The following is a 26,277-nucleotide window of genomic DNA, read 5'->3' as shown; positions in this document are numbered from 1 at the left end:
AATATGCTGTGTGACAGACATTTTATGGTGAATTTGAGAACGTAAGTTTCAGAATGTGTCGAAACATGAGGATGCTATTTGCTAATCATCTTTATCATCTTTATTACCTAAATATCTAGCAGAACGAAGCGATTGTTTAAACAATGAATTATACAATATGAAACACCATATTATTTCAATGTCTTATTCTTAAACATAACATATTCCAATGTTTTTGAAATGCCAGTAAACATTCAGCAATTCCTTCAGTTATAGAATAAAAGAAATATCGTAAATTATAGAAAACCTTGTGAATGTGTATTAGAATTACTATACAACCAACATTTTATTTTTCAAGCACTTTTTTTTTTGTTCAATCTTTTTTGCCTCTCGATTAAAGCTGAAAAATGATTATCCATAAAATTTTGTGTACAGTTATAATAAGTTATGTTAATTTGTTTTTAGTATGAAATCCTCGAATAAATATAGCAAAGACAACATAATCTAAATAATATCAGATAAAAAGGTCATGTATTTAAATTCTAAAAACTTAAAAAATCATAAATAATTTATAAATTGATTCAAATTTTCTTTTCAAAGGAGCCGAGCAATTTTCCGAGCAATCACAGAACATTATTTCAATTTTTTTACAGAGCTTAGTTGCTTAGCACCCTAGTAAAATTAAGTATTCCTCCTTTGAATTAGTCAATGGTGGGTTATCTTGAAATATTAATTTGCGCTGGCGACTTTTTTTAGCTGTTTTCTAGACTACCACCAAATATATAAACCTTTATTGCGACCCAATTTTTTTCTAAATTTTACTCCCCCCCCCCTAATAGAAGCGTCTAGATTCCAAATATGTAAATATATATATATATATGTCCAAACTTTGAATCGCTCTCCTGACCAAACTATGGGGACCATATTTCCTAGGTTGCGGCTTCCCCCTATATTTTGAAGATAAGGAATCCAAATATGTAAAAATATATATATATATATATATATATATATATATATATATATATATATATATATATATATATATATATATATATATATATATATATATATATATATATATATATATATATATATATATATATATATATATATATATATATATATATATATATATATATATATATATATATATGTTTATTCAGAGAAAGTACGTTTTTGTGTCTGATTTCGTAACTTAATTAATAGATAGCGCTGATTAATTAGCATATTTTAGGTCACCCCCAAGAACTATTAAGATTGACACTTAGTTCGGGAAAATCCGATCATTAGAACGAAAGTTTGTAAATTGTTTTTTTTTTTATTTTTTTTTTTTATTTTTTTTTTTTTGTGGACGGCACATAAGTTAAAAATAAATAAATTGAAATAAATAATATAAATAAGTTCAAATAAGCTGAATTATGGATTACCTCGAAATGAAAATTTAGAAAAACTGCAATAAACGTTGAAAATGGTTATTAAAGAAGCATATTTCTTTATTAAAGAATATAATTATTTTAATCGGAAAAGCTCGATGAGAATTACTAATGCTTGTCGTTTTCATAATTTATTCATTATATTGTTGCTAGAAATATTATATTTTATTTTAAAAGATGCCATTTATTTTTAATGGTATTTTATTAGAAATAATTTCTTAAAGTAACCGAAAGATTAAATAAATTATAGATTGTATCTAAATATAATCTGAGGTTTCAATACTCATCATTAGCTATAAAAAAGTACTAACTCGTGGATCCACTGTAGCTTTTCTGAGGTACCATAAGGTTCCGTGGAACACCATTTTGGAACCTATGTCTTAGACATTGGACTTCAGGGTGCAGAAGCAGGTTGTTAAAGTTAGGTGGGCAGCCGTCTGCGGCTGTAAAAAGTACTCACTATCAGAACTCCTGCGAATCTTTACGGAACCCAAGGGTTCCGCGGAACACCGTTTGAAAACTGCTGTCCTAGGCAATACTAATAATTTTTTTTTTAGTTTTAATGTCTTTTTATTGTTATTATATTTGTATAAAGATACAATTTTATTTCAAATATTTTTTTTTGTTATAAAATTGATCTTTATATTAAAAATATTAATATCAATAATTAATAATAAGGATATTAGTAAAAAACTTAAACGGTAAATTCACAAATAATAACGTAAAAAAATCAAAATGCATGACGCGAAAGAAACAAATAAATAATTTAAATTACGTTTTCAATTTGATAAAAAACCTTTTTAATAATCAAAATAAGCTTAATTAAAAACAATAGATTCAAAATCCGAACAACCAATTCCTTTTAATCGATCAATATTAGTCCGGGGCACCCATTCCTCCGAGGCTGGTGGGGAAATTCCGTACCTCCACTACCCAAATAAATTTTCGCTTTAAGAATACAACAAAAATGCATTGATAAGAACATATACCGACACATTTCTTTTTATTAAAATAAAAGAAAAAATTTTACTAATTTACGAAGCTATGAAAATTTAATATTTCATCGTTTGCCAATTTGAACTTTATTTTCAAATGACAAACTACAGTACGGAAAAACAATTATATAGAGTGATATGACATATAACTGATCACCTCCATAAAGAGATTTTAAAAATAGCCGCCTCCCACCCCTTAAAAAAATTCAAAACAATATATATATTTTCTGTGTAACATAATTACTGTTTTTTTTTTTAAAACTCCTCTTTTCTAAAAATGACTTAGGTTACTTGCCCCTCTTCTTAACGCCCATCACTCTGTAAGTACCCATAAATGTTAGAGGATAAGATAATACTGAATACTTTATTTTTGCGGGAGTTTAAAAATTGATAACAGATTCTAGAGGAGAAAAATACGCTCTTTAATACTAAAGTACTAAAAAGTAATACCTGTGCTTTACAGTTTTAATTTCTTTTTATTTAAAAGGAAGAACCGAAACTGTCGAAGAAAGCTTTTCAGTTGTCGTTGCAATCTTTAAAATAACTGTATATCAAGAGAGTTAATTTTGAAAACGGAAGAAAAAAAAATGGTAATGCAGTAGTGATTGTACTTTCCATAATTCAAAGTTATTGTTTCTTCTCGGCCTATAAATTTAATATTTTACTTTCGATAAAAATAATGTTTAAAGGTATAATTTTCACTGATTAAAACTCAATTAAATTGTAAATTATCCCCAAGATAAATGATTAATTTAAGAGTACTTTTTCGATAATTGTTTATCAACCAAACCGTTTATTTGATGACAACTAATGGTTAGTTTAATTGAAAAAATTGCTGTAATAATTATTTTATTATCTGGGACTAAGTTGGTTGCAAAATTCGATCATTAGAACAAAAGTTATTCAGGGTGATATCTTTTTTTTTTTTTTTTTTTTTTTTTTTTTTTTTTTTTGTGGACTGTACATAAACTAAAAACGAATCCTTCATTAGACTGCATGTAGCACAAGAACTAGGAATCTAACTTTCCGACATAAAACCTAATTTTAGATTATTAATGATAAAACGATGAAAATTAGGTCATTAATAACAGCTTCAAGGCATTGTTCAATTGCTATTAATTCACTTTTGAAGACCGATGAGAAGTCAGGGTTGAGGAAGCAGATCCCCTGGTTTCTCAATGTAGATGCCACTGCCTGCGTAGTCGTCCAGTTTAGGCAGATAGACAGTCTATCCCCTGGTTTCTCAATGTAGATGCCACTGCCTGCGTAGTCGTCCAGTTTAGGCAGATAGACAGTTTATCCCCTGGTTTCTCAATGTAGATGCCACTGCCTGCGTAGTCGTCCAGTTTAGGCAGATAGACAGTCTATCCCCTGGTTTCTCAATGTAGATGCCACGGCCTTCGTAGTCGCCCAGTTAAATGCCGTCCGTAAAAATTTTTATAGCATTGTATGGGATCTTTTTTATGATTTCTAAAGTCAACTGTCAGAGATGAGCTGGAATGAAGACCTTCTTGGTGAGCGGGGTAGTAAAATCGAAGTGGAAATAAATTCTTGGGAGACCCTCTGAGGGATTCAGGCAAAATTTTAAGGAGTGGGCCTCTATTTCATTATAAGGCAAACACAGAAGCTTAGCCTGACTGAAGAAGCTGTTTTTCTTAAGTCTTTGATTGTTATTCCAGTTGTTTAAATATAGGGATGTTCTATTATGCTGACCGTTGTTATAATGTTTGGTAAGGTTGGCCTTTCTTCTAGTTTGGAGAGGTTGCAAATTAGCCTAATAGAGAACTACTTCTCTCGGACAGCTGCGTCTTAGTTCAGTAATATTTCTAGCAGCACTGAGTTGAAGCTTCTTCAATTTACCCAAGTTGGTGACTGAGGCACAGTTATAAACAGGGAAACCATACTGTAAGATGGGCCTAATTAATGTCCTAAACGCATCCCCCCTTCTCTTCCTAGGTTTCCTTAGGGTCAACGGTCTGATGGACCTTGTCTGACTTTGTCAAACATTTGGAGGAGCTGTCTTATAGGTCTCGCCTAAAAGTTTCTCCCCTACCTGAATAATTGATGCAGTGGGCGGAGGGGTTCTATTGAAAAACCGCACCTGTTCCTGTTGATCATTACTCGCCAAATCTTTATGATGCCAACGACGATAAAGGGTCTCAAATGGAAAACTGATTTACCTCGATTTTGAGAGCCATAGTTGATTAATTCTTCCTTTAGTGGGAGAGTGAAAGTTGTTGAATTTTTTGGATGCGCAAGGGATTTTTAGGGATTTGAGTTAAAACATTACACGACATTTCCGAGTGTTTTTGTCATGGGTACCGTTCAAATGACGAGGGGGGGGGGAGGACTCCGATGCTAACTTTTTGAAGATTATCTATACATATCGTGTGTCTTCGTACATTTTTTATACTTAAATTTAAAGGGCATACTGCATTGCATTACCCGATTGAAAATGCTGGGAATAATCAAACTGTAGCATTTGCTTTTTTATTTATTTCCTTTTGAAACCTCAAAATGATAGTAAAAAAAAATCAGTAAACCACAATGATAGTTATTTATGGAATTCAAGTGAAGATGCTACCGTTCATAAAAGGTACTTTATGAATAGTAACATAAAACTCATAAACATTAAAAGACTCGATTAAAAAATTTTTTTTTCAAAATAATAAAAAAAAAAGATTTAAAAAAAAAGATATTTGTGGCACTTCAGTTTTATAAAGCAATGCTTTCAATTTTTTTTTTTAAAGAATGCTTTCGTTGCTGTTGATTCATTTGTCGTCGTCGTAAAAATGTAGGCGAAAAATTACAAAGGTAGCATATTAATAATTTTTTGACGTAGATTGGAGACTGGTGTCCGTTTAAAAAAAAAAAAATTCTGATGCTCTAATTATAAGCAAGTATATATTTAGGTATTTTTTAATTATAAAAAACACTCGAATAGTTACTAAAAATTCGTTTAGATTATCAGGAAATAACTTGTGCATTTTTTTAAAAGCGTTATTCGAAAGTTTTTTTTATTTTTTCTAAAATTGTATCAATAATTCTTACTCAAAAGTATATCAATAATTATTTTTGTAATTTCAATAATGAATAATTGTTTCTCTTAATTTAAATCTAAATAAATGCACATTTGAAGATTGTTCGGAAGTGTCATGTTTAGAAAATTTTAATTTTAACGCAGGAAAAACAACGGTGTTTCATTGTTGTATTTCGTAATCATAAATTATTAAAATGCTAAATATAATATTTTCACTTATTTTGACTTCAATTATTCTTAAATAATGAGAAAAATATAAAAATTCCAGTTAAAAAATTAACGATTTAAAATATTGTAGTGTAAAATAAGTGAAAGAGTAAAAGTGTGAATCAATACAGGAATAAAAAGTATTAAAAATTAACAAAACAAAAAAAAATTCTTTTATGAGCACCTATTATATTGGGTATGGGTTGATAAGGAGTTGAATTTCCAGTTTTGTTTGTAAAAGAGGGGAGAGATAACACCACTATCTTTATCACTTTTTAAGGTTGCCACCAAGATTTACATGCAAACAAAATGGCTCAGTTTGAGTATGTCGAATCAATTTGAGGTGGTAAATTAGTTTTATTTAATGAATTTTTATGTAGAATAAGGATGAAACAAAGAACGAAAATCTATTATAAGTGTATTTCAGATGATTTGAAAGCTTCCTTAATTCTAGAAAATGATCATATAATACGTCTTAACCTCAGCATGCTGAGCTTTACAACTGTACTGGTTTATCAAAAGTTGTATAGCATGTAATTATTTTAAAAAAAAATACCTATTTCAAACAATGTCAACATCTTTGTTTTTTCATTTGTTATTACATTTTGCTAATGCTCTTTTGTATCGCCATTTTGTTTTCTTTGATGCTCGTCCAGATACTTTATCCTCTTTTAATAGTTCTGATTCTTCCACGCAGTTAAACTTTGTCTGCAGTAATTACTTCCTTATAAATACCAGTTTTTTTGGACTCATTAAATTAAAAAATTCTTTCAGAATACACGCCCGTGAATATTCTCCGATAGGCCATTATTTTTTTAATCGTTTAATAAAAGTCGTCAAGTCAAATTTACCAAATATTCTAAACTTAAAGGGGATGGGGAAATATTGATCCTATGTGAAATGGAATTAATAGTAGTTTACATATTCTTCAGATTATTGATTATACAATTCAATCAATTAAAAATTCAAAAATTGAAACAAATTACAGTTTGTGCATACATTCAAGACTATTTTTAATGCTTACGAACCTTTACAAATATTTTGTGCATTAGAATAATCTCTAAATATCTCTCAATAGATAAAAATTAAAATTAAAAAAATAATCAGAAATTATTAATTTTTGAGGTCTTTTAAACCTTTAAGATGGACACTTTGTCAGTGATCATTTGATTATAGTCTATCAAAATTAATTTAATGTCACTTTAAAATATTCTTAGAGATAAGAATGATTTACTGTGGATTATTGATAGACGCTGTACTTCCACATGTTTGTGCGAGTAATTATTCAACAGAGAATACAACTATTGAGTAACAATAATACATACTGCCCTACAATGATGGGCGAGACACTTTTAGATTTTGACATTTTTATTAATTTCTCAAGAAATACTAAGATTATTTTATAACTTTAGAAATATTTAGGTCATTCGTAGAGTTTAATTTAGCAATAAAAATTTTGTCGTCCAAGGGCCACATTTAATTGTCATTAAATTTAATATGGTAGACAAATTTTAAAACAATTGAACTTTAGAATTGTATATTTTTTTTAGTACACATGAAAATTTAACAAAATAATATTAATAGAATTAGTAGTATAATATCAATAGAATTATCACTCAAGTAACGCAAACTCAGTTCTTAAAGACCTTTCACAAAAAAATTAGTTCTGAAATTAAGGGTTTCCTTGTCTTCTGAGTTGGCTTCCATGATTAAATAGCAATCACATGGTATATCTTTTCCCTAATCTACATGATGATTAGTTTGGAGTGGAGACGTGATTTTCATTACTTTTTAAGTGCATTAAATTCTTAATCACCTGTTTAATATATAATAAATATATAAAAATGTTAAATGGATGAAAATGTTAAATATATAAAAACATTTCTAAAATTATTCCGCGCGTGCAGTCTGAAAAAACTACTTTAAAACCCCATATCTTGAGAAATTTTTAACAATTTTTTATATAAACTTAAAAATAGCAATTTCAATAGTGATTGAAAATGGTTCCGAAAATTTCGTTGATTATCTACGTGAGTTATAGCCCAAAAAGTTACAAGAAAAAAATTACTATTTTCTTAAAATTTTAAGTATGGAAGGGTTTGCAAATAACAACCAAAGTTATCAATGCAAATTAAAATCTTTTATTTCATCTATCCATCTTCAATTTTTTTTCAATCTTTCATTCAAATTAATTGCTTTATTTTTTGGCATAGGGTGTTCAAAAATACTTGTTTTCGTTTGTAATTCATTGCTGTTCTTTGAAAGCTATGAAACATTTTTTTAAGTATGAGAAATTTCATGACCTAAACACGACTAAAGTATTTCTTGAGAAATAATTCTAATTGGATTTAAACTACTTTCTTTTAATTCTGCTATTCAAACTTTTTTCAATGTCTCCTACCTCATAAATTATTGGTCCAGTTTTTATTAGATTTTTCCATGATTCAATGCTATTTTGTGACATCTAATAAAAACTAAAAGTTCAACTTTACTTTTAAAAGAATTTTAAAAATGTAGTTTACAGGCGTTGTTTATTGGGATATTCTATGTGTAAAAAAAGTTTTCTGTACTTTTTTTTTCTTTTTGTATAAAATATAATTTCATTTAAATTTAAAAAAATTTTTGGATTGAGCAAATTGATTTACATTCCTTCATTTCGTATGACAAAAACCAACTAACTACATTTAATTTATTTTAGTAAAAGATGATTTTTCTGAAAGCTAATAAATTGTCGAAAAATTTATTTGCGAAAAAGAACAACTAAGTTTCAAAAAGAAAAGCTTCAAGATCAAGATTTTTGAAAAAGTAAGAAAAATTGGATTAGATTTGGGAAAAAAGGAGAGTTAATTATAAAACCGCATTTAACAATGTTGTGCTTAATAATAATAAATAAAATTGACGTGAAAATATTTTGTTAATACCATTAAAGACTGGAATTATTTCTCAGTTCTGTACTGAACATGAATTTAATTTAGTTCTTCAGTTCGCAAGTCTGTATCACGGCTTGAATATCAATACATAGAAATAGTTTCAATCATTATCCCATAAAATCTTGAGAAAAATAATTATTTTTTCTAATTATGTTTTTACGGTGCAGTTACTATATTATGTGAAATTCTTACATGTGTTGCATTTTCAAACCTCATTCATACAAACGATAAATTTTATGGTTTAAAATTATTAATCATAATAATAACATTATGATCGATTTCATTAAATTTAATTGACGTAATAATTGTACTCAATGAAAAATTAGATTTGAACTACAATTAAAAAAATTCTTAAAGACTTCAAATATTCCTTTAATGCGATTGTTAATAACGACTTCCAACGTTTAGAAAAAAATGTTCTGATATTTGAAATTTTATTTAATTTTATAGTTTATTTAAAATTGCAGAAACACTACATAAATCTATTTCAATTCGCTAGACAAGATAAGCCATTCATGAAATGGCGGTAAGTCAAGGTACAGCTCTTTCGCTTCTTTCATTCTTAGAAAATTTTCCCTCTGATAGCTAAGACTTTTCCCTCTCATGACTAAGACTTCCACCTCACTCTTGCGGAGAGGAAAAATCCTTCTTCATACCAGGAAAAATAGTAACCTTTTTATAAGAAAAGCGCCAAGAGAATATAGCTATATCATGCCAAGAGAGTATTAAGCCAAGTCCGTTCTAGGGGGGCTTTTTAACGCACCTGAAAGCAATTATCCTTATCTTGACAGCTGAAGTTTGGGCGAGGTCTACAATGAACCTTTGGAGGATAAGCTACACAAACGATGACAAATCTTCTTTCCTCTAATTCTGAGAAAGGTTGCTATTTGGTGATTCCTTATTTCGCTGCTTATCTTATTTGCATTTCTAAATCATGATTTTTATAGAGTCAAGTAATTTCTTAAATTCTGATATATTGTATTAGAAGTATCATTATGCATAATAATTCTTTTTATGTGAGGACAAACATTAGCTATTTTAAAACTTCCCTCTAGTTAAATTGCAAATTTAGTATTCCAAATAATTTTGCTGAAAGGCAGTTTCAGGTAAAAATAGTTTAAAATAGAGAATTCTAAAATAAAAATGTAGAATTCTCAATTATTTTATGATTTAATTAATATTATATTAGTATTATTTTTATTAATATTATTTTCATTAAATAAACAATAAATAAAATCACCCTACAACTCTAATTAGCGAATTGTTCATTCTTTTTTTAATTCTGTAATTTCACGTTCGTAAATGTTTTTTTCTTACTTCACAAAAGAACTTAGAATATTTTTCCATTCAAAAAACAGTGTTATAAAAATAGAGTTATACAAAAATACGCATAATTTAAACCTTATTAAAAACAGTTATTTGTTTTTTACTATAATACCCATCGTAAAATTCATTCACTTGTCAATAGTATGCTATCTAATTAATATATTTTCAAAAAAACAGAAAAAAACTTTTGTACTTAAATGAGAATTAAAATTCATCCATAGTTTTTAAATCTTGAGAAAATACTGAAACACAAAAACTAAACTGGCTTTATCTCTGCAAAGCATTTTTATATTATTTATTATATTTCTCTCTTTTGACAATTTGCTCTTTTTGGGATAAGCTGTTAAAACAACAGTTTTTATTAAATTTAAAATATATTGGACTGGCTGGAATTACGAAAGGTGCAATATTGGATAATAAAACTAAGTAAGTGTCAGAGGAAAAAAAATTCAATGATTGTGTTTGTCGCACATATAAAGTTGTCTCATATTCAAGTGGTCAAATTTCACTTATATGGTTTGTCTATTGAAAGAACTCCCCTCGCCACGAAGTCTACGGCCATCTGCTGCTATGGAAACAAGAAATAGTGCATTTATAGAGTGGAGCATCTTTCTTCCTTGGTTCTCTTTCTCCTGCCTGCCCGACTCAAAAACTGTCTTAAATAATGACCCAACTTACCCTTGAAATAGTTGAACCTCGTAACTATAGTCACCGCCACCACTCCAGACGAATGGCTATGGAGAGTTTTTTACAAAGACAAACTATACATTGTCCACTGGACATGCGCAATATCAAACTCCATCTACATCTGGAAAATCCTCATACATTTGAGTGTGAATGGGTAAAGGCATTGATGATTGATTATATTTAAAACTAAACACCCCCTACAATGCCCCTACATTACCTGAACACCAATTTCTTATCTTCAATACATAAAAATTTTTAAATATTCCTTATGCTTATAAGGTGTCAAAGCCTTTGTAAGTAATCACGATAGCAACGCTCGATTACGCCATCTGGGGAGAAAACCGGTTCCATGCTTTTTACCCTCCTCCTTTCCCTCTCCTCCTGTTTTCAATTATGTAGGAATGTGTGTACTACGATTTTTTTTTCTTTTTCTTATTATTTTTCGTATTTAATCATTAAAAGTATTTTTTTTAAATTTCTATTTCTCTTTCTTTTAAAATCACGGCATTTTTTATAGCCATCAAATCTTGAGAAACTAATTTTTGGCATGCTCAAATTGAGACAAAATTATTTATTTCCTCGAAATAAGTTTTTCAATTTTTAACTTAAATATTTTTCACAAAATTTCAAGACACCATTCCAACGAAGAAAATCTGTAATTTGGACAGTCGTTATTTTTATACTATTTTTTGTTTCTTTTTAGGTGCCTTTTTATTATATGTCAAGAAAAGAGAGACTCCTGCAGCACTTGAAAGACACCAAGAGTAGTAACAATGCCTGGGAGTTTTGTGAATTGCTTAGCTCTATAAATAAACTTAATTCGGATACTGATACGAATAAAATATCTTTAAATAGTGATTTACTTATGTATCTTCATAAAGACATAATTCCAACTGAAAAACTTAATTCGTATACTGATACGAATAAAAAATCTTTAAATAGTGATTTAATTATGAATCGTCTTAAAAACATAATTCATACTGAAAAACCTGAATATAACATAAATAAATTTATCTTGATGTCCCTAGAGAATAGAACTCATGACTTAAAAGAAGTAAGTGAGTTTTTATCTCGATTTCTTTTGGATATTGATAACTTTGACTGTGGAAAACAGAATTCAGAAGAGTATTTAATGCATTTCATTCAAGAATTCAAACGTCTTATCAATTTGTATGGTTCTAGTCTTAGTAAATTTTATAGTTATAATTTGCGTGACAGAAACTTTAATGCTTTAGAAGAAATTTCTACTTCTTTAATGGATATTACAAGGAGCTGTACAGCAGACCTTCTAAGAGCATTACGCCATAAATACCAATTGCATTTCTTGGACGAAGAGAAGAAAAAAATTGGATTTTTGATGGTAGAGGCTATTACACCTATTGAAAAATATGTATATAGAACCGGTGGTAATCATACCTACGGTAAGATAAAAAGTTTTTTGTTGTTACGAAGATCCTCCCTTCAGTACTTCAGAGATTTTTTGGATTCATTTCCTGTTGATGAAACTCCATTAAAACGTTTTGATATGAACAGGATAGATTTGTGCATCGAGGCATCAGATAGGAATATTGATATTATGTGTAAACGTGCTGAATTTTGGGCTTATCTGGAAGATGAGGAAGATGAGGATGGGGAGGGTTATTTCAGTGATTACGAGGAACACGATGACCTCAAAGAAGATGGCGCATCTACAATGCCTGAATCACATGGGTGGTGGGCTAAGTGTTCTCAAACCCTAAATAGTTTAAGGATTAATCAATTTCTTAATCAACTTTGTTATTTCTCTTGAGCTGTAATATGACATTCTAATAAAAAGAAATTTCCGTATGTAACAATACTCTGGATATTGAACTTTGTTGTTGTTGTTATGAATATAGGGCTGCTATTGGCGACTAAATCGTTTATTTTAAAGCAATATCATCTAGGGCGACTAGTTTAGTAGAAATATGAGTAAAAACAACTAATTTACAATGAGTTGCGTAAAACCGGCGACTTTTTTTTTAGCCAATTAGCGACTAAAATGAACAATTGCTTCATGAGTTTCCTCCTCCCCACTTTTTTTTGCAGCGCTTTCGTTTTATCGGAACTTTATTCTTCCTCAGTCAAATGCAACACAGACATGTCTTACCAATCAGACTAATGAAATTGAATTGCTCCTCCTGCTTCAGGAAGCTAATGTAATATCTCTGAGGATTACGTTTTTTTACCCTCTTTTAATTTAAACGAAGAGCAAAATTAAAACAAATTGTCTTTAAATACACAAAATGTGCAGTTAATTTTTGTAGAGCGATTTAGAATAGAAAAAAAGGTACATGGTGATATATATATATATACAGTCAGTACCGCCTATATGGTCATCCTATTTTTCGAGTTACCGGTTATTTGGTCAGTTTCCTTTTTATTTTCTTTTGAAAAAAAATACATTTTAAGATATTTCTTTAGACAGGAAGCCAAGAAAAAGGACCAGAAGGTAAGCACATTCCTTCGACCCCCGGAGAGAACTGGAATTTCCCCCTCTATTTAGTCACCCTACCCTCTTTTCTCTTTTACATTCATTGATGCCCTTACCCTCTCCTCATTTGACCACTCGCATTCTTTTCCTCGCCCAAGGGCAAAAGGTCTTTTGATCATTTGAAGTTATCTCTCAGAGCTTGAAAAGCAGTTGAAATTGAGAAAAAAGAACATTTTTATTGGATTACTGAACAAATAACGTATCCATGCTTTCATGACGGCTTCGAAAAGAAAGAATTTAACAATATCGAAAAAAAATGAATTGGTTGAAAAGTTTAAAAAATCTAACCTCCAAAAGCTACTTTTGCCAAAGAAAATTCTATACCGAGAACAACTTTAAACAACAATTTAGAATCCAACCGTAGCTCTCCAGAGGTTTCAATTAGCGACCGAGAAAGAAAACGTCAGCGTGTGTCACCTTATGAGAATGTGGAGAAGGATCTTCTTTCATGGATCAAATGTACACGATCACAATATGCTCCTATATCCTGGAATATTCTAAAAGAAATAGCTAAAGAACTTGGAGAATCAAATTTTTTTGCAAGCAATGGCTGGATACAGCGATTCAATGCAAGAAATAACCTATTCTATAAGAAATTGTGCGGAGAAGCTGCTGATTTTGACAACAGTTCTTTAAAAGAGTAGAAAGATGTAGTGTTGCGAGATATTCATGAAAGATATGAACCTGCTAACGTGTTCAACGTCGATGAATGTGAACTTTTCTATAGGATCTTATCCGACAGAACCCTTTGCTTCAAAGGAGAAAAATGTATAGGCGGAAAGAAAAGTAAGGAATGCTTAACAGTTTTGTTATCTTCAAACATGGATGGTTCGGAGAAAATGATTCCTTTGGTGATTGGAAAATTTCTGAAACCGAGATGCATGAAAAATTGTAAATCTTTGCCCCTTTTGTACGTTGCCAATTTCAAAGCATGGATGACCCAAACGATCTGGGGAAAAACTCTCAGAAGGTGGGACCTACATTTTTCAAAGAAAAACAGAAAAGTTGCATTGATTGCTAATAACTACACTGCTCACTGTCCTGTTGAGGGCTTGAAATCGATTGAACTCGTATTTTTTCCTCCAAACAGCACATGTGTGTTGCAGCCTCTAGATCAAGGCATAATTCAAAGCTTCAAGTCTATGTATAGAAAGCTTCTTCTACGGGATATGATTACCGCCATAGACAGAAAAGAAGAATTTCACGTTTCAGTTTTGAACTCACTGTTCTATATTGACCAAAGCTGGAACATGGTGTCGTCGAAAACTATTGAAAATTGTTTCCGTCACGCGGGGTTCCACAGTTCTTCAGACTCTTCGTTATCATTAGAGGGCTCTGAGGAAGATGTTCCATTAGCTGAAATGGCAGAAAATCTTCGAAACCGAGGCTATGCAATGCCGGACGTAAATTTGTATTCCCAAATAGACGTTGATGTCCTCACTAATTGTGAAGCAACTGTGGAAGGCATTGTATCTAATGTCTTAAATCTGAATGCTGAAGGAAGTGACGATGAGGATGATACTGAATGCAATAAAAAGTCTGTATCAACAGCTAATGCTCTTAAGGCTATAGATGACTTAAGGTGTTTTTTTGCAAATTCAGATGCAGCAGGATGAACATTTAAAAACTATCAGACACTTAGAAAAAGTTATTTTAACTACCAAGAAGAAGAAACAGACAAGCTTATTGGAATATTTTTTTTGAACATGTACAGTCCGCAAAAAAAAAAAAAAGAATCACCCTGAATAACTTTCGTTCTAATGATCGGATTTTCACGAACTAAGTGTCAATCTTAATGGTTTCTGGGGGTGACCTCAAATATGTTAATTAATTAGTGCTAACTATTAATTAAGTTACGAAATCAGACACAAAAACGTACTTTCTCTGAATAAACATATATTTTTTTTTACACATATTTGGAATCTAGACACTTTCTACTAAAAAAATTGGGCCGCAATAAAGGTTTATATATTTGGCGATAGTCCAGAGAACCGCCAAAAAAAGTCGCCTGCGCAAATAAATATTTTAAGATAACCCATTGACTAATTCAAAAGAGGAGTGCTTAGTTTTACTAGGTTGCTACGCAACCAAGCTTTGATAGTAAAAAAATTGAAATAATGTTCAGTGATTGGTCGGAGAGGTTTAATTTATTGTTAATAGAAAATATCTCGAAGTTTCTTGGCAATAAACAATTTTTTTAGGGGATTTCTGTCCAAAAAGCAAAAAAAATATTATTTTAATCTCCTTTGAAAAGTAAATTTGAATCGATTTATAAATTATTTATGATAGTTTTTAGAATTTAAATACATGAACTTTTTATCTGATATTATTTAGATTACACTGTTTTTACTATATTTATTCGAGGAATTTATACTAAAATCAAATGAACATAACTTATTATAGCTATATACAAAATTTTAGGGATAATCATTTTTACAGCTTTAATCGAGTCTTCTAGGCAAGAAAGTTTGAAGGAAAAAAAAGTGCTTGAAAAATAAAATGTAGATTGTATAATAATTCTAATGCACATTCACAAGGTTTTCTATAATTTACGATATTTCTTTTTTCTATAACTCAAGGAATTGCTGAATGTTTAGTGGCATTTTAAAAAGATTGAAATATGTTATGTTTAAGAATAAGATATTGAAATAATATGTTGCATATTGTTGGATTCATTGTTTAAAAAAATCGCTTCATTCTACTAGATATTTAGGTTACATCGTTTTCTTTGGATAAAGATGATTAGCAAATAGCATCCTCATGTTTCGATACATTCTGAGACTTATACGTTCGCAAATTCACCATAAAATATCGCACTTGATTTGCCACTGCCCAAAATTTCATGCACAGCGTGGCATGGAACTCCAGAACAAAACAGAACACCAGCTATACTCAAATTTTACATGCAGAAGAATTATTAAAGAAATCATCAAAATTACACTCGAAGACATGTTAAATCCACCAAATTCAAATAACAATATAACCTAGCTGTCACTCATTCTCATATACTTAATTTTTAAATGCATTTTAAATTCTGTGCTTCAGTTTAAAGTTAAGTTAAATTTATTTACTATGCTTTTTGCTTAAGGCATTTCACCATAACTTTGTATTTTATGTTGTAAATATTTTCATATGTTAATTTACTCTTTGTATGTCTATGTTAATTTATTCTTTATATGTCTATATATTTGTTGCTATTATAATTTTTCATGTTTTATGTATGTTTTGTCTGTAGAATGTTTGTTCTACTCTCGTGTGCCCTAAATTGGGCGGGACGAGGAAAAAATAAACAATAAAATGTCGCACAGCATATTCTTCATTTACGATAAGCTACATTTACCACCAAATACTGCTACTATGGTTATTTTTGTTTTCTTATATATATCTGATGCTCTCTTTTTAAACAGAGCTCGTAAGATCCTTAAGATACTGAAATGGGGGCACAAAAACTTAAAAGATAAAATATTTAATTTCATTAACTCAAAATATCTGGTGTCAAAATGTTAATTTTTAAGTTAAACATAACTTTTACAATATTGATGTTCTTACGTTTTTAAAGACCACATGAATAATGATGAAATATTAAAATGCATATGTTTACTTTAACGAGTGTAAAATCCTTATCAAAATAATGATCAAGATCCAAATGTAAAGCAGTATAATTGGCGATAAAAACTCAAATGGCTTCAAAACATATGAAGAGGGAAGTAAAAGTCGACATGTTTCGAGATTTCAAATATAATCGCCCATTCTCAAGACTTGTCAGGCTTGGATAACTTGTGACTTTTATTATTGGACGCTCAAAACATGTCTATTTTTATTATCATCTATTATTTTTTTAAATCAATGAAGTTTTTATATTTTCGATTCAGTTTCTTGGGATTATCCATTTAGTTACACAACATATTAAATTATTTCACTCGATATTAAAATAAGTTTTACATATGTTATAGGCACAGGTTCTTAGATTGAAAAAATAATAATTCACTACTTTGTAAAAAAATCAATGCAGTAAAAAAAAAACATTTTTTTTTTGCTGCAAGCCTTAAAATTTTAATATAAGGTCATAAAAAAAATTCCGTTTACAATTGAAATTTCAAAAGTCGAATGTGAAAATGGAATGTCCCCTAGTACCAGTACATCGAAATCGAAGAAATAGTTACAGATAGTAGATAGTATTCGAATCGAAATTAACTAGTTACAAGGACAACTTTTTTACACAAGTTAGCGTTTCCGTCCTACTCGAAGTTGTTTGAAAAGGTATTTTTTATATATCGATTCCAAAGTTTATTCTACATATATTTCAGGGTATACTTTCGGAGTATTTCGATCGAGTTTAATTTTACACCCTTATTTGCTTAAAATTATTAAATAATTTACTTAAAATAAATTATTCAAGCTACATGATTTAATGCATTTATAGTATAATAATAAACTGAGCTTCCAACGCATATCCTTAACCTTAATACCGCTATCATTAAATAAATGGAATAAGCTTAGATAAATAATAAAAGTTAATTTTTCCCTCGTTTTAATTTTCAAGGAATAATATGTTTCGATCAAACAGATTTCATTCTGGAAATAGCAAAATTATTGAGTAGGTCCCTTGGAGCAATATCATTCTTATCCTCTTTTGACGAAATATAGGAAAAATTAGTTTTCACAGTTTCTGTAAAATGTACACTGGTTATCATAAATTAAGGAAAAATCACAAAAATAGCGATAACTCTTTCAAAAGTAAGCCAAACCGTGCAAAATTTGCATATGTTGTCCACTAAGAGTAGCTGAGTAAAATTGCAATATGCAAATTAGTGGCGCTGCACTCGGCTTACGTCATCTGCCTGGAGCATAAAAGTCCAAGTTTGAGAGAAAGCACACAAATTTTACTGTGATTGCGACATTGAAAATCTGAGATAGCCAATTCGTAATAATGACCTCTAGGCATCATTTGCCTGAAGAACTACGATGGAGAGCCATCGGGAGACTAGAGGCAGGGCAGAGTCAATCAGAAGTGGCCAGATGGCTAAATGTGAGTCCATCTGTGGTTCATAGACTTTGGAGGCAATTTCAAACCACAGATTCGGCATCTAGGAGGTTCAGTCAAGGACGGCCAACTGTTACGACCAGTGCCGATGACCGATATTTGACATTAAGTGCACGCAGGAATAGAACCGCTACTCCGACACATCTTAGATCCTCTCTTGCTGCAGCCACCGGAAGGTTGGTGTCAACGTCAACTGTGCGCAGAAGGCTCCACGAAGGTGGTCTGTATGCGAGACGACCAGCCATTTGCGTGCCGCTCACATCACGCCATAGGAGAGACCGTTTGCAGTGGGCCCGACAACATGTCCACTGGACGTCAGATCAATGGAGGCCTGTTCTCTTTACGGATGAGTCGGGGTTTAGTCTAGAAAGTGACAGTAGACGTTATTTGATATGGAGAGAACCTGGGACCCGTTATCATCCATCAAACATCCGTGAAAGAGATGCATACGGAAGAGGCAGTGTCTGTGTTTGGGGAGGCATATCCTTAGGAGGGCGCACATACCTCCATGTCTTTCCAAGGGGAACCGTGAATGCTCAGGTTTATCGAGACAACATCCTTGATGCTTATGTGCGCCCATATGCCGGGGCAATTGGTGATTGCTTCCTGTTACAGGGCGATAATGCAAGACCACACAGAGCTCGCATTGTTGATGATTATCTTCAACAGGAAACAATTACTCGCATGGAGTGGCCAGCTCGATCCCCGGACTTGAATCCTATCGAGCACGTTTGGGATGCTCTAGGGAGGCGTGTATCTGCCATCAATCCGCCCCCTCAGACCCTTGCCACGCTTGCAACTGCTTTACAAGAGCAATGGCTCTCACTTCCTATTGAACTGATAGACCGCATAATTGAAAGCATCACACATCGCTGTTTGTGCTGTATTGCTTCTAGAGGCAATCATATTCCATATTAAAGGTACTTTTTCTATTGCAAACCGATACTTCCAATTTGTTTATTTTATACATGTGCTAATTTCTATACTACTATTAATGTCTGATAATTTCTTTTTATGTTGTTTAATACCTTACTATGTGTTGTATATTGTGGGTAAGTTTCATAAAATTCCATGTGTAATTTCTTGAGTTATCGCGATTTTTGTGAATTTTCCTTAATTTATGATAACCAGTGTATGTTAGCCTTCTCGCCACGTTTTTTTTTAAAAATTTTTTTTTATTAAAATAAGTTCGGAAATTGTGAATTTTTTATAGCACTTTTTTTTAAAAATCAGATGACTCTAAAATTGGCACAGCTTCGGAATCCTTACAAATTTCAATTTTTAGTATTTCCTGCTTAACAAAATAAGGCATTTTCCTGATAATAAATTATACTACAATAATATCTTGGAAATCATGCTAAAGTAAAAAATTAAACAAAATAGTTTAGTATATTTGTCATGTGCACTATTGCTTTAGAAATATATCCAATGTAACAGCAACAAAATAATATTTATTAATATTTAAAACGATAAACAAAACAATTATGAGCATATTATAAGGGCCCTCAGCGGCCAAAATAGAATTATAAAAATATTCTCTTATCGAGGAAAGACCAGCCTACGCGCCGGCTCCTCTTCATCCTTCTATTCTTAAATCTTTAATTGGGTTAGTGATTAACTCGCCCTCTAGCGGTGAGCCAATCACTACAATATTATCAGGAAAAAAAATCTAATTGGTATCATAAAGAGTAAAAGATGTAATGAAATAATTAGTGAATCACACGTGGTCAGATAATTAAAAATTTAATTTCACAACCAAGATAGTAGGACGACATTTAAGATACTGAGATATTTTAAGACACTAAAAAAATTGGCTACGCATTCCACAGCTGTTCGGTATCGTTATCCTCTTTGTAGTGACTTATAAAACATCAACACTATTTTAGATAATCTAAGTTGAAGTCACAAGAAACAAAAAAAAAAAGACAATCAATAATTTATATTCTTTTTTCAAAAAAAAAAATAGTATGCTAAGTAAATAATCAGCTGTTTTGCCTTAAATAATTTTAAACAGCTGAATGTTTTTAATTTCTTAACAAGGTATTATTCTTAGCTAGCAGACAATAATTCTTTAAAAAACAACTTGAGTATAATTTAAAAAGGAAACCTAAATTAAAGAAAATCTAAATTAAAGTTCTTAAAACATTTATTAGTATTGTAACGTATCATAAGCTATATCAAGAACTGTTCAGTTTTTTTATTATAAAAAACTTTTATTAACAAACAACACAAACAGTAACAAATATACAGTACCCGTAACGGGATAGTGAAAGGATCATAAACAACTAGAAAACCCCGTAACGGGATATACGGAAACTCAAATTCCACAATAAAACTAATCTTAAAAATAATCAACAACTTTCTTTTGGTGTTCTAATTTTATCGTCTGTTTTTTATTTTTTTAAATTTATCTCTTTATGTGTTTATTTATTTAATTTATGCTTTTGCCAACCAATTATCTTTTTAATATTTTCAGACTTTACAACTCCTCTCCCCTTGGAAGAACTTTTCCATAGAAAACAAGGGAAAAGTTTATTATGAACTTTTTTTGTGTCCTCTAAAACTTTAGGTTGAAACCAATGCATTATGTTATAATCAAAACATTTAACTTTTAAATTTAAATTTTCTAATTGTCAAATTAAATGCAAGATACAATTTTTACATTAGAAGTGATGTATGTACAATAATTAACTTTAAAACTTAAAATTTCTAAATTATTTTTAGACTCTTGCAGTAGACATTAATAGACAATTCACTTGTAACTCAATTTTGATATCAAAGTAAAATATTCGAAATAAAATTAGAATGTAAATAAATATTATAATTTAACTTCACACAAAATAAATACAAATTAACATAACTATTTACATATGTACAACAATATCTAAAACTGAAGCTAACCAGATTTTTTTTCAAAGTGCTTATTTTTTTTATCTTGGTATGACTATTTTTTTTTTAATCCAAACAATATACTTAACATTTTTAAGCTTCACATAATTAGATTCTACTCAATCTTGTTAATATTTATATGCATAAAAAATAACATATTTAAGAACACTAGCACTTTTCTCTACAAACAAATTCGCTTAACACCTATATTTCATTTTCAATATAATCATTTTTAAACACTTTCTTAAGTTAAACTTAACTGGTTCAATTTCAAAAACTTCAATACATTTTTATTTTATATTTTCACTTTAATTAGAGCTTTAATTCAAACTTTAATAGCAACTACTTTCTTTACGAGTTATTTTTTTTTTAAATAAATAAATCATACATATGAATAAGGAAATAAGACTAATCTGTATCAATATCAATAAGAAAAACAAACATTATTTACATATTCCTCCCCATCAATTAACTTTTGTCTAATTCAAATCAAGAACTTAAAGATACTCTACTGAGACAATCTGCATTCTTGTTCTTAGTACCAGCTCTATGCACAATTTTAAAATTAAACGGTTGTAATGCTAAAGCCCAACGCATAAGTCTGGCATTTGAACTAGCATTTGTTTTAAGCCAGGTTAGCGGGTGATGATCAGTCTGAATAGTAAACTTTTGCCCATCTAAATAGTGTCGTAATTTTTTGATGGCAAAAATTATACTGGCGCATTCTTTTTCGGTAGTACAATATTTTTTTTCGGACTCATTAAACTTTTTACTCAGATATATTATGGGGTGTTCATGGCCTTCATTATCTAGTTGTGTTAATATCACACCCATACCCATTTCCGAAGCATCTGTTTGCAAGATAAATTCCTTTTCATAGTTGGGAGAGAAGAGTATAGGTTGGCTCGTTAATTTTTCTTTCAGTTTCTTAAAGGCTTCTTCGCATTCAATCGTCCAGGTAATTTCTCCCTTTTTTGTTTTGCCTTTTAAAGGTGTAACCCGGTGTAAAGGTTTAACCTGTTAATGGTGTAACCAGAACAGAGAACATTGGTATATATCGACTGTAATAGCCCGCTAGTCCCAAAAATGCTCTGATCTCAGTTTTGGTCTTAGGTACAGGAAATTCGGCAACTGCTCGTGTTTTTATATCAGAGGGTTTCCTATAGCCTTGTCCGACAATATGTCCTAGATAAAGAACATGATCTTGCGCAAAACGGCATTTTGAAGGTTTCATTGTAAGTTCTGCTTCTTTGATACGCTGCAATACACAATTAAGATGTTCTAAATGAAGATCCCAGGTATCTGAGAAAATTGCTATATCATCAAGGTATGGCACTGCAAATTCTTCTAAACCCTTTAGTAGTCGTGCCATTAATTTGCTAAAAAAATAAGGGGCATTCTTCAACCCAAATGGAAGTCGTAATGGCCTATAAGTTCCGAAACTGGTAACAAAAGTAGCTAATTTTTGAGCGTTTGGACTAAGCTTAATTTGCCAATATCCCTTGGCGAAATCTAAAAGACTGATAAATTTTGCCTTGGCTACCTCTTCAACTCGGTCTTCTATGTTCGGAAGTGGGAAATATTGTGTTACCGTTATTTCGTTGAGACGACGGTAATCAATGCAGGGCCTTGGATCTTTATTTGGTGCTTCTACTAGGATCATTGGAGAAGTATAATCACTCTCACCTAAATCAATAATTTTTAAGTCCAACATTTTCTGTACTTCAGTTTTTAAAATTTCGGTTTGTCTGGGTGAAGTTCGGTAAGGCTTGGAAATAATTGGCTTATTTGTACTAAGTTGAATGTCATGCTCAATTAAGTTAGTTTTTCCTGGGTTATTTGAAAAACTTTTCGAATATCTTCTTAAAATATTCCTCAATTGGTTGATTTCATGTCCGTTAAGGCGATTATCTAGGTGACTGTCTTTAATCATTTCGGATACATCAAATTCATCTGGTGAAATATACACTTGTGGAAAGTCAATATCTTGTTCTAAAGATGAAGAATCGTTTTCTGCACAGGATAGAAAATTAATTATTGCAGGCCGTTTATAATATGGTTTAAGCATATTTACGTGATAAATCTGTGAACTCTCTCTTTTTCCTGGAATATTCACTAAATAATTAGTTTCAGACATTTTGCTTTCTATCTTCCCCGGGCCAATCCATTGAGCAGACAATTTATTAGCTCTAGATGTAGCCAAAACAAGAACCAAATCTCCGGCACTAAACTCTCTCCTAATACTATTTTTATCGTAATACGATTTCCTTTTTAACGCTGCATCTTCCATCTTGTTAACTGCAATTTCTTGGCATCTTTTTAAACAGTTTATTAGGTGAAAAACGTATTCCGTCGCAGGAGATTCGTCTATTTCTCTTTTGGTCCACTGTTCATACAACAAAGTTTCAGGAGTACGCAAATTTTTTCCGTGTACTAACTCTGCTGGCGAAAATCCTGTACTTTCATGTGTTATAGTTCTCAAAGCCAAAAGGGCAAATGGTAAAAACTTCTCCCAGTCAGAACTAGACTCCAAACAAAGTACCCGTAAGATCCGCTTGATAGTTCTATGAAATCTTTCTACGGGATTCGACTGTGGGTGATGAACGGAACTATGCCGAACCTTTATGCCAAATCGATCAAAAAACTCAGTTGTTAGCATGCTCATAAAAGAAGTTCCTTGATCGCATTGGACTTCTCGTGGGAAACCAGTTCTACAAAAAATATTAAGTCGGGCATTAGTCACCGACACAGATCCTATATCATTCACTGGGATTGCTTCTGGATATTTTGACGACATACAAATGGCTGTAATCAAGTATCTTTTTCCACTTGGCGTGGTGGGAAGAGGACCAACTGCATCAACGTTTAGTTTTGAGAATATTTCCTGTATGACCGGTACAATTTTTAAAGGAGCCTTTTTTTTATCATTTGGTTTCCCCGCTTTTTGACAACTATCGCAGGTTCGTACGAATTCTTCCATCTCTTTATAGCATTTTGGCCAAAAATAATATCGCGCCAATCTATCTTTGGATTTGGTTACGCCAAGGTGTCCGGAAGTACTTTCATGACATAACTTTAAAATTCGGCTTCTAAATTTCTCAGGTATAACTAAAAGTTTTTTTTCTTCTCCTAATCGTCCTTCTTGGCATTTAAAAAGAAGTTTTCTTTCAACCAGATAGCGATGTTTTTAAAGTACCACAGTTTTAAAAACTGATTTTAACTCGGCACTTTCCTGTTGAGCTTTAACGAATTCATCGTGATCTACCTGTATTAAAGAAGGTTCATCAGAGTTGGCATTTAGAATTGGTAATATCTCTTCCATTTCTGAACTGACGGCATCCGTTTCTAAAACTGGCTCGTCATCTTTTTCATCTAAAATAATTTCTTGATTTTTATTATCTTGTTCAGAAGAGTTTTCGGTATCGTTCGAATTTTGTTGCTCATATTCTTCATTTTCTGCTTTTAAACGAGCTTGCGATCTGGTACTAACTGCGTTCAACTCTGAAATTTGCATTGGCGTCATTTGCAGATTTGGCAATCTAGCCGCTGTTCTATTCCCAAGGAGATATCGACCTTTATCCAACTCACTTCTAACCACAGCCGCTTTGGTTACAATGTTTCCAAACTGACCAGATAACGAAACTTTTGCTAATGGTAAACAAGTTGGGCCTTCATCTAATGGTTGTTGTACCCACACAGTTTCGCCAGTAAACATATCTGGAGTCACATATTTTCTGCATATGATATCAATAGTTGCACCTGAATCTCGAAGAACTGGCATCCTAACTCCATTTACTTTCGCCATAAGAGTGTACGGAGTTAGTAATTTGTCTTCTTCGTGTCCTACTCCGATTCGATTAACTTGAGCGGGTGGCTTTTGGTACTTAAGCTTCGGGCACTGAGGTCGTGATTAGTAGATCCACATTCGTAACATTTTAAAGGCGTACGTCTATCAAATTGATCATAATTTTCTTGCTTGTACTCATATTTTCTTTTATTTTCTTCATTTCGGCTATTCTTTGAAGTAGCTCCCTGTGAATTTTTCCGTGTGGCATTTTCTTCTCGCCAATTGAATCTCCGATTTTCAGAATTTACCTGCAAGTCAATTCGTTTGCGACTTCCACGTACATTCTCGTACACGTCAAGTATTTCTGCCAGCTTTGTAGATGAAGTTATTTTTGACCAAGTGTCTATAAAATGATCACGCACTTCATTGGGAACTCTTCGTTTAGTTTGATCAGTAACCATTAGATCCAGCAAGATTTCAAAATCTTTTACTTCCAATCCTTGAACCCATTCGTTTAAATAGTTCCTTAATTCAAAAACGAAATCTTTCCAACTATTATCGAACTTCTTTTGATGCTGAATAAATTTGATCCTAAATTTTTCTGGACTTAGTTTAAACCTCTTCATTAAAATTTCCTTAACGTGATCATAGTTGCACGTTTGTTCTTCAGATTCTCTTGCTATTAATTTTGTTATGTCCGGTGAAAGAAAAGATAATAAATGAGTAACCCACTCTTCTTTTGGTATTTCTGCTCGTTTTGCTTGACGCTCAAAAATTACCAAATAAAGACTGATTTCATCTTCCTTAGGATCAAAATTCTGCATTAACTTATGAATATCCAACTTATTCCGCAGAGTAGTACCAATATTTTGACTTGAAGGGCCACTTAATTGGGCACTAAGCCTTAATTTCTCGAGTTCAAATCGGCGTTCTTCTTGTTTTTGCCGTTCTTGGCGTAGTTTTTCTTCCTCTTCTTCTTGGCGTTTTCTTTCTTCTTTTTCTTCTTGGCGTTTTCTTTCTTCTTTTTCTTCTTGGCGTTTTCTTTCTTCTTTTTCTTCTTGGCGTTTTCTTTCTTCTTTTTCGATACGATTTTCTTTAATTGCTTCTAATATTTCTTTAACTAGATTCACTTCGTAATTTTCAGATTTTTTTATTAGATTTATCAACTCACATACTGTAACATTTTCACTAATAGTTTCACCCAATTCCTTACATAATTCTACCAAATCACACTTCTTTGCTCGTCCCAAGAAAGCCATAAGGAATAATATTTGAAGCACAATTCCTTTAAATCAAATGGTAAGTCAATCCCGACGCTGCCACCAATTTAATATAGCTGTAACGTATCATAAGCTATATCAAGAACTGTTCAGTTTTTTTATTATAAAAAACTTTTATTAACAAACAACACAAACAGTAACAAATATACAGTACCCGTAACGGGATAG

The 26,277-nt window shown here is 31.3% G+C and overlaps 2 protein-coding genes across 5 annotated transcripts in view; one reads left to right on the top strand and one right to left on the bottom strand.

Moving 5' to 3' along the window:
* The window catches only part of LOC107439403 (uncharacterized), an 87,059-nt gene extending 74,625 nt beyond the window's left edge, over positions 1–12,434 (top strand). For all 4 annotated transcript variants that reach the window (XM_087161476.1, XM_087161475.1, XM_087161477.1 and 1 more), the window contains exon 4: positions 11,301–12,434. In XM_087161476.1, the coding sequence (XP_087017602.1) occupies positions 11,301–12,386 (1,086 nt within the window). In that variant the 3' untranslated portion in view covers positions 12,387–12,434. The remainder of the gene's footprint in view (positions 1–11,300) is intronic.
* Positions 12,435–22,054: 9,620 nt separating this feature from the next.
* Positions 22,055–25,747, bottom strand: LOC147811834 (uncharacterized). Its single transcript, XM_087162232.1, has 3 exons — positions 25,138–25,747; positions 24,239–24,949; positions 22,055–24,115 (listed from the first exon to the last, which is right to left on the bottom strand). The coding sequence occupies exons 1-3, from the start codon at positions 25,651–25,653 to the stop codon at positions 22,055–22,057; spliced, it is 3,288 nt and encodes a 1,095-aa protein (XP_087018358.1). The 5' UTR covers positions 25,654–25,747.
* Between the last annotated feature and the right edge of the window lie 530 nt (positions 25,748–26,277).

Source organism: Parasteatoda tepidariorum, chromosome 4 (genome assembly GCF_982258835.1).
Source record: "Parasteatoda tepidariorum strain Cologne lab strain chromosome 4, Ptep-v5.0, whole genome shotgun sequence".
Taxonomy (NCBI): Eukaryota; Metazoa; Arthropoda; class Arachnida; order Araneae; family Theridiidae; genus Parasteatoda; species Parasteatoda tepidariorum.
This window is presented reverse-complemented; position numbering and strand designations above follow the sequence as displayed.

Coding starts and splice junctions, on each gene's coding strand:
- LOC147811834 (XM_087162232.1), bottom strand. CDS start 25,653: ATGCAGAATTTTGATCCTAAGGAAGATGAAATCAGTCTTTATTTGGTA. Junction 24,950..25,137: donor GCAAACGAATTGACTTGCAG/GTAAATTCTGAA, acceptor ATCTACTAATCA/CGACCTCAGTGCCCGAAGCT. Junction 24,116..24,238: donor AATCAGTTTTTAAAACTGTG/GTACTTTAAAAA, acceptor CGAATTTTAAAG/TTATGTCATGAAAGTACTTC.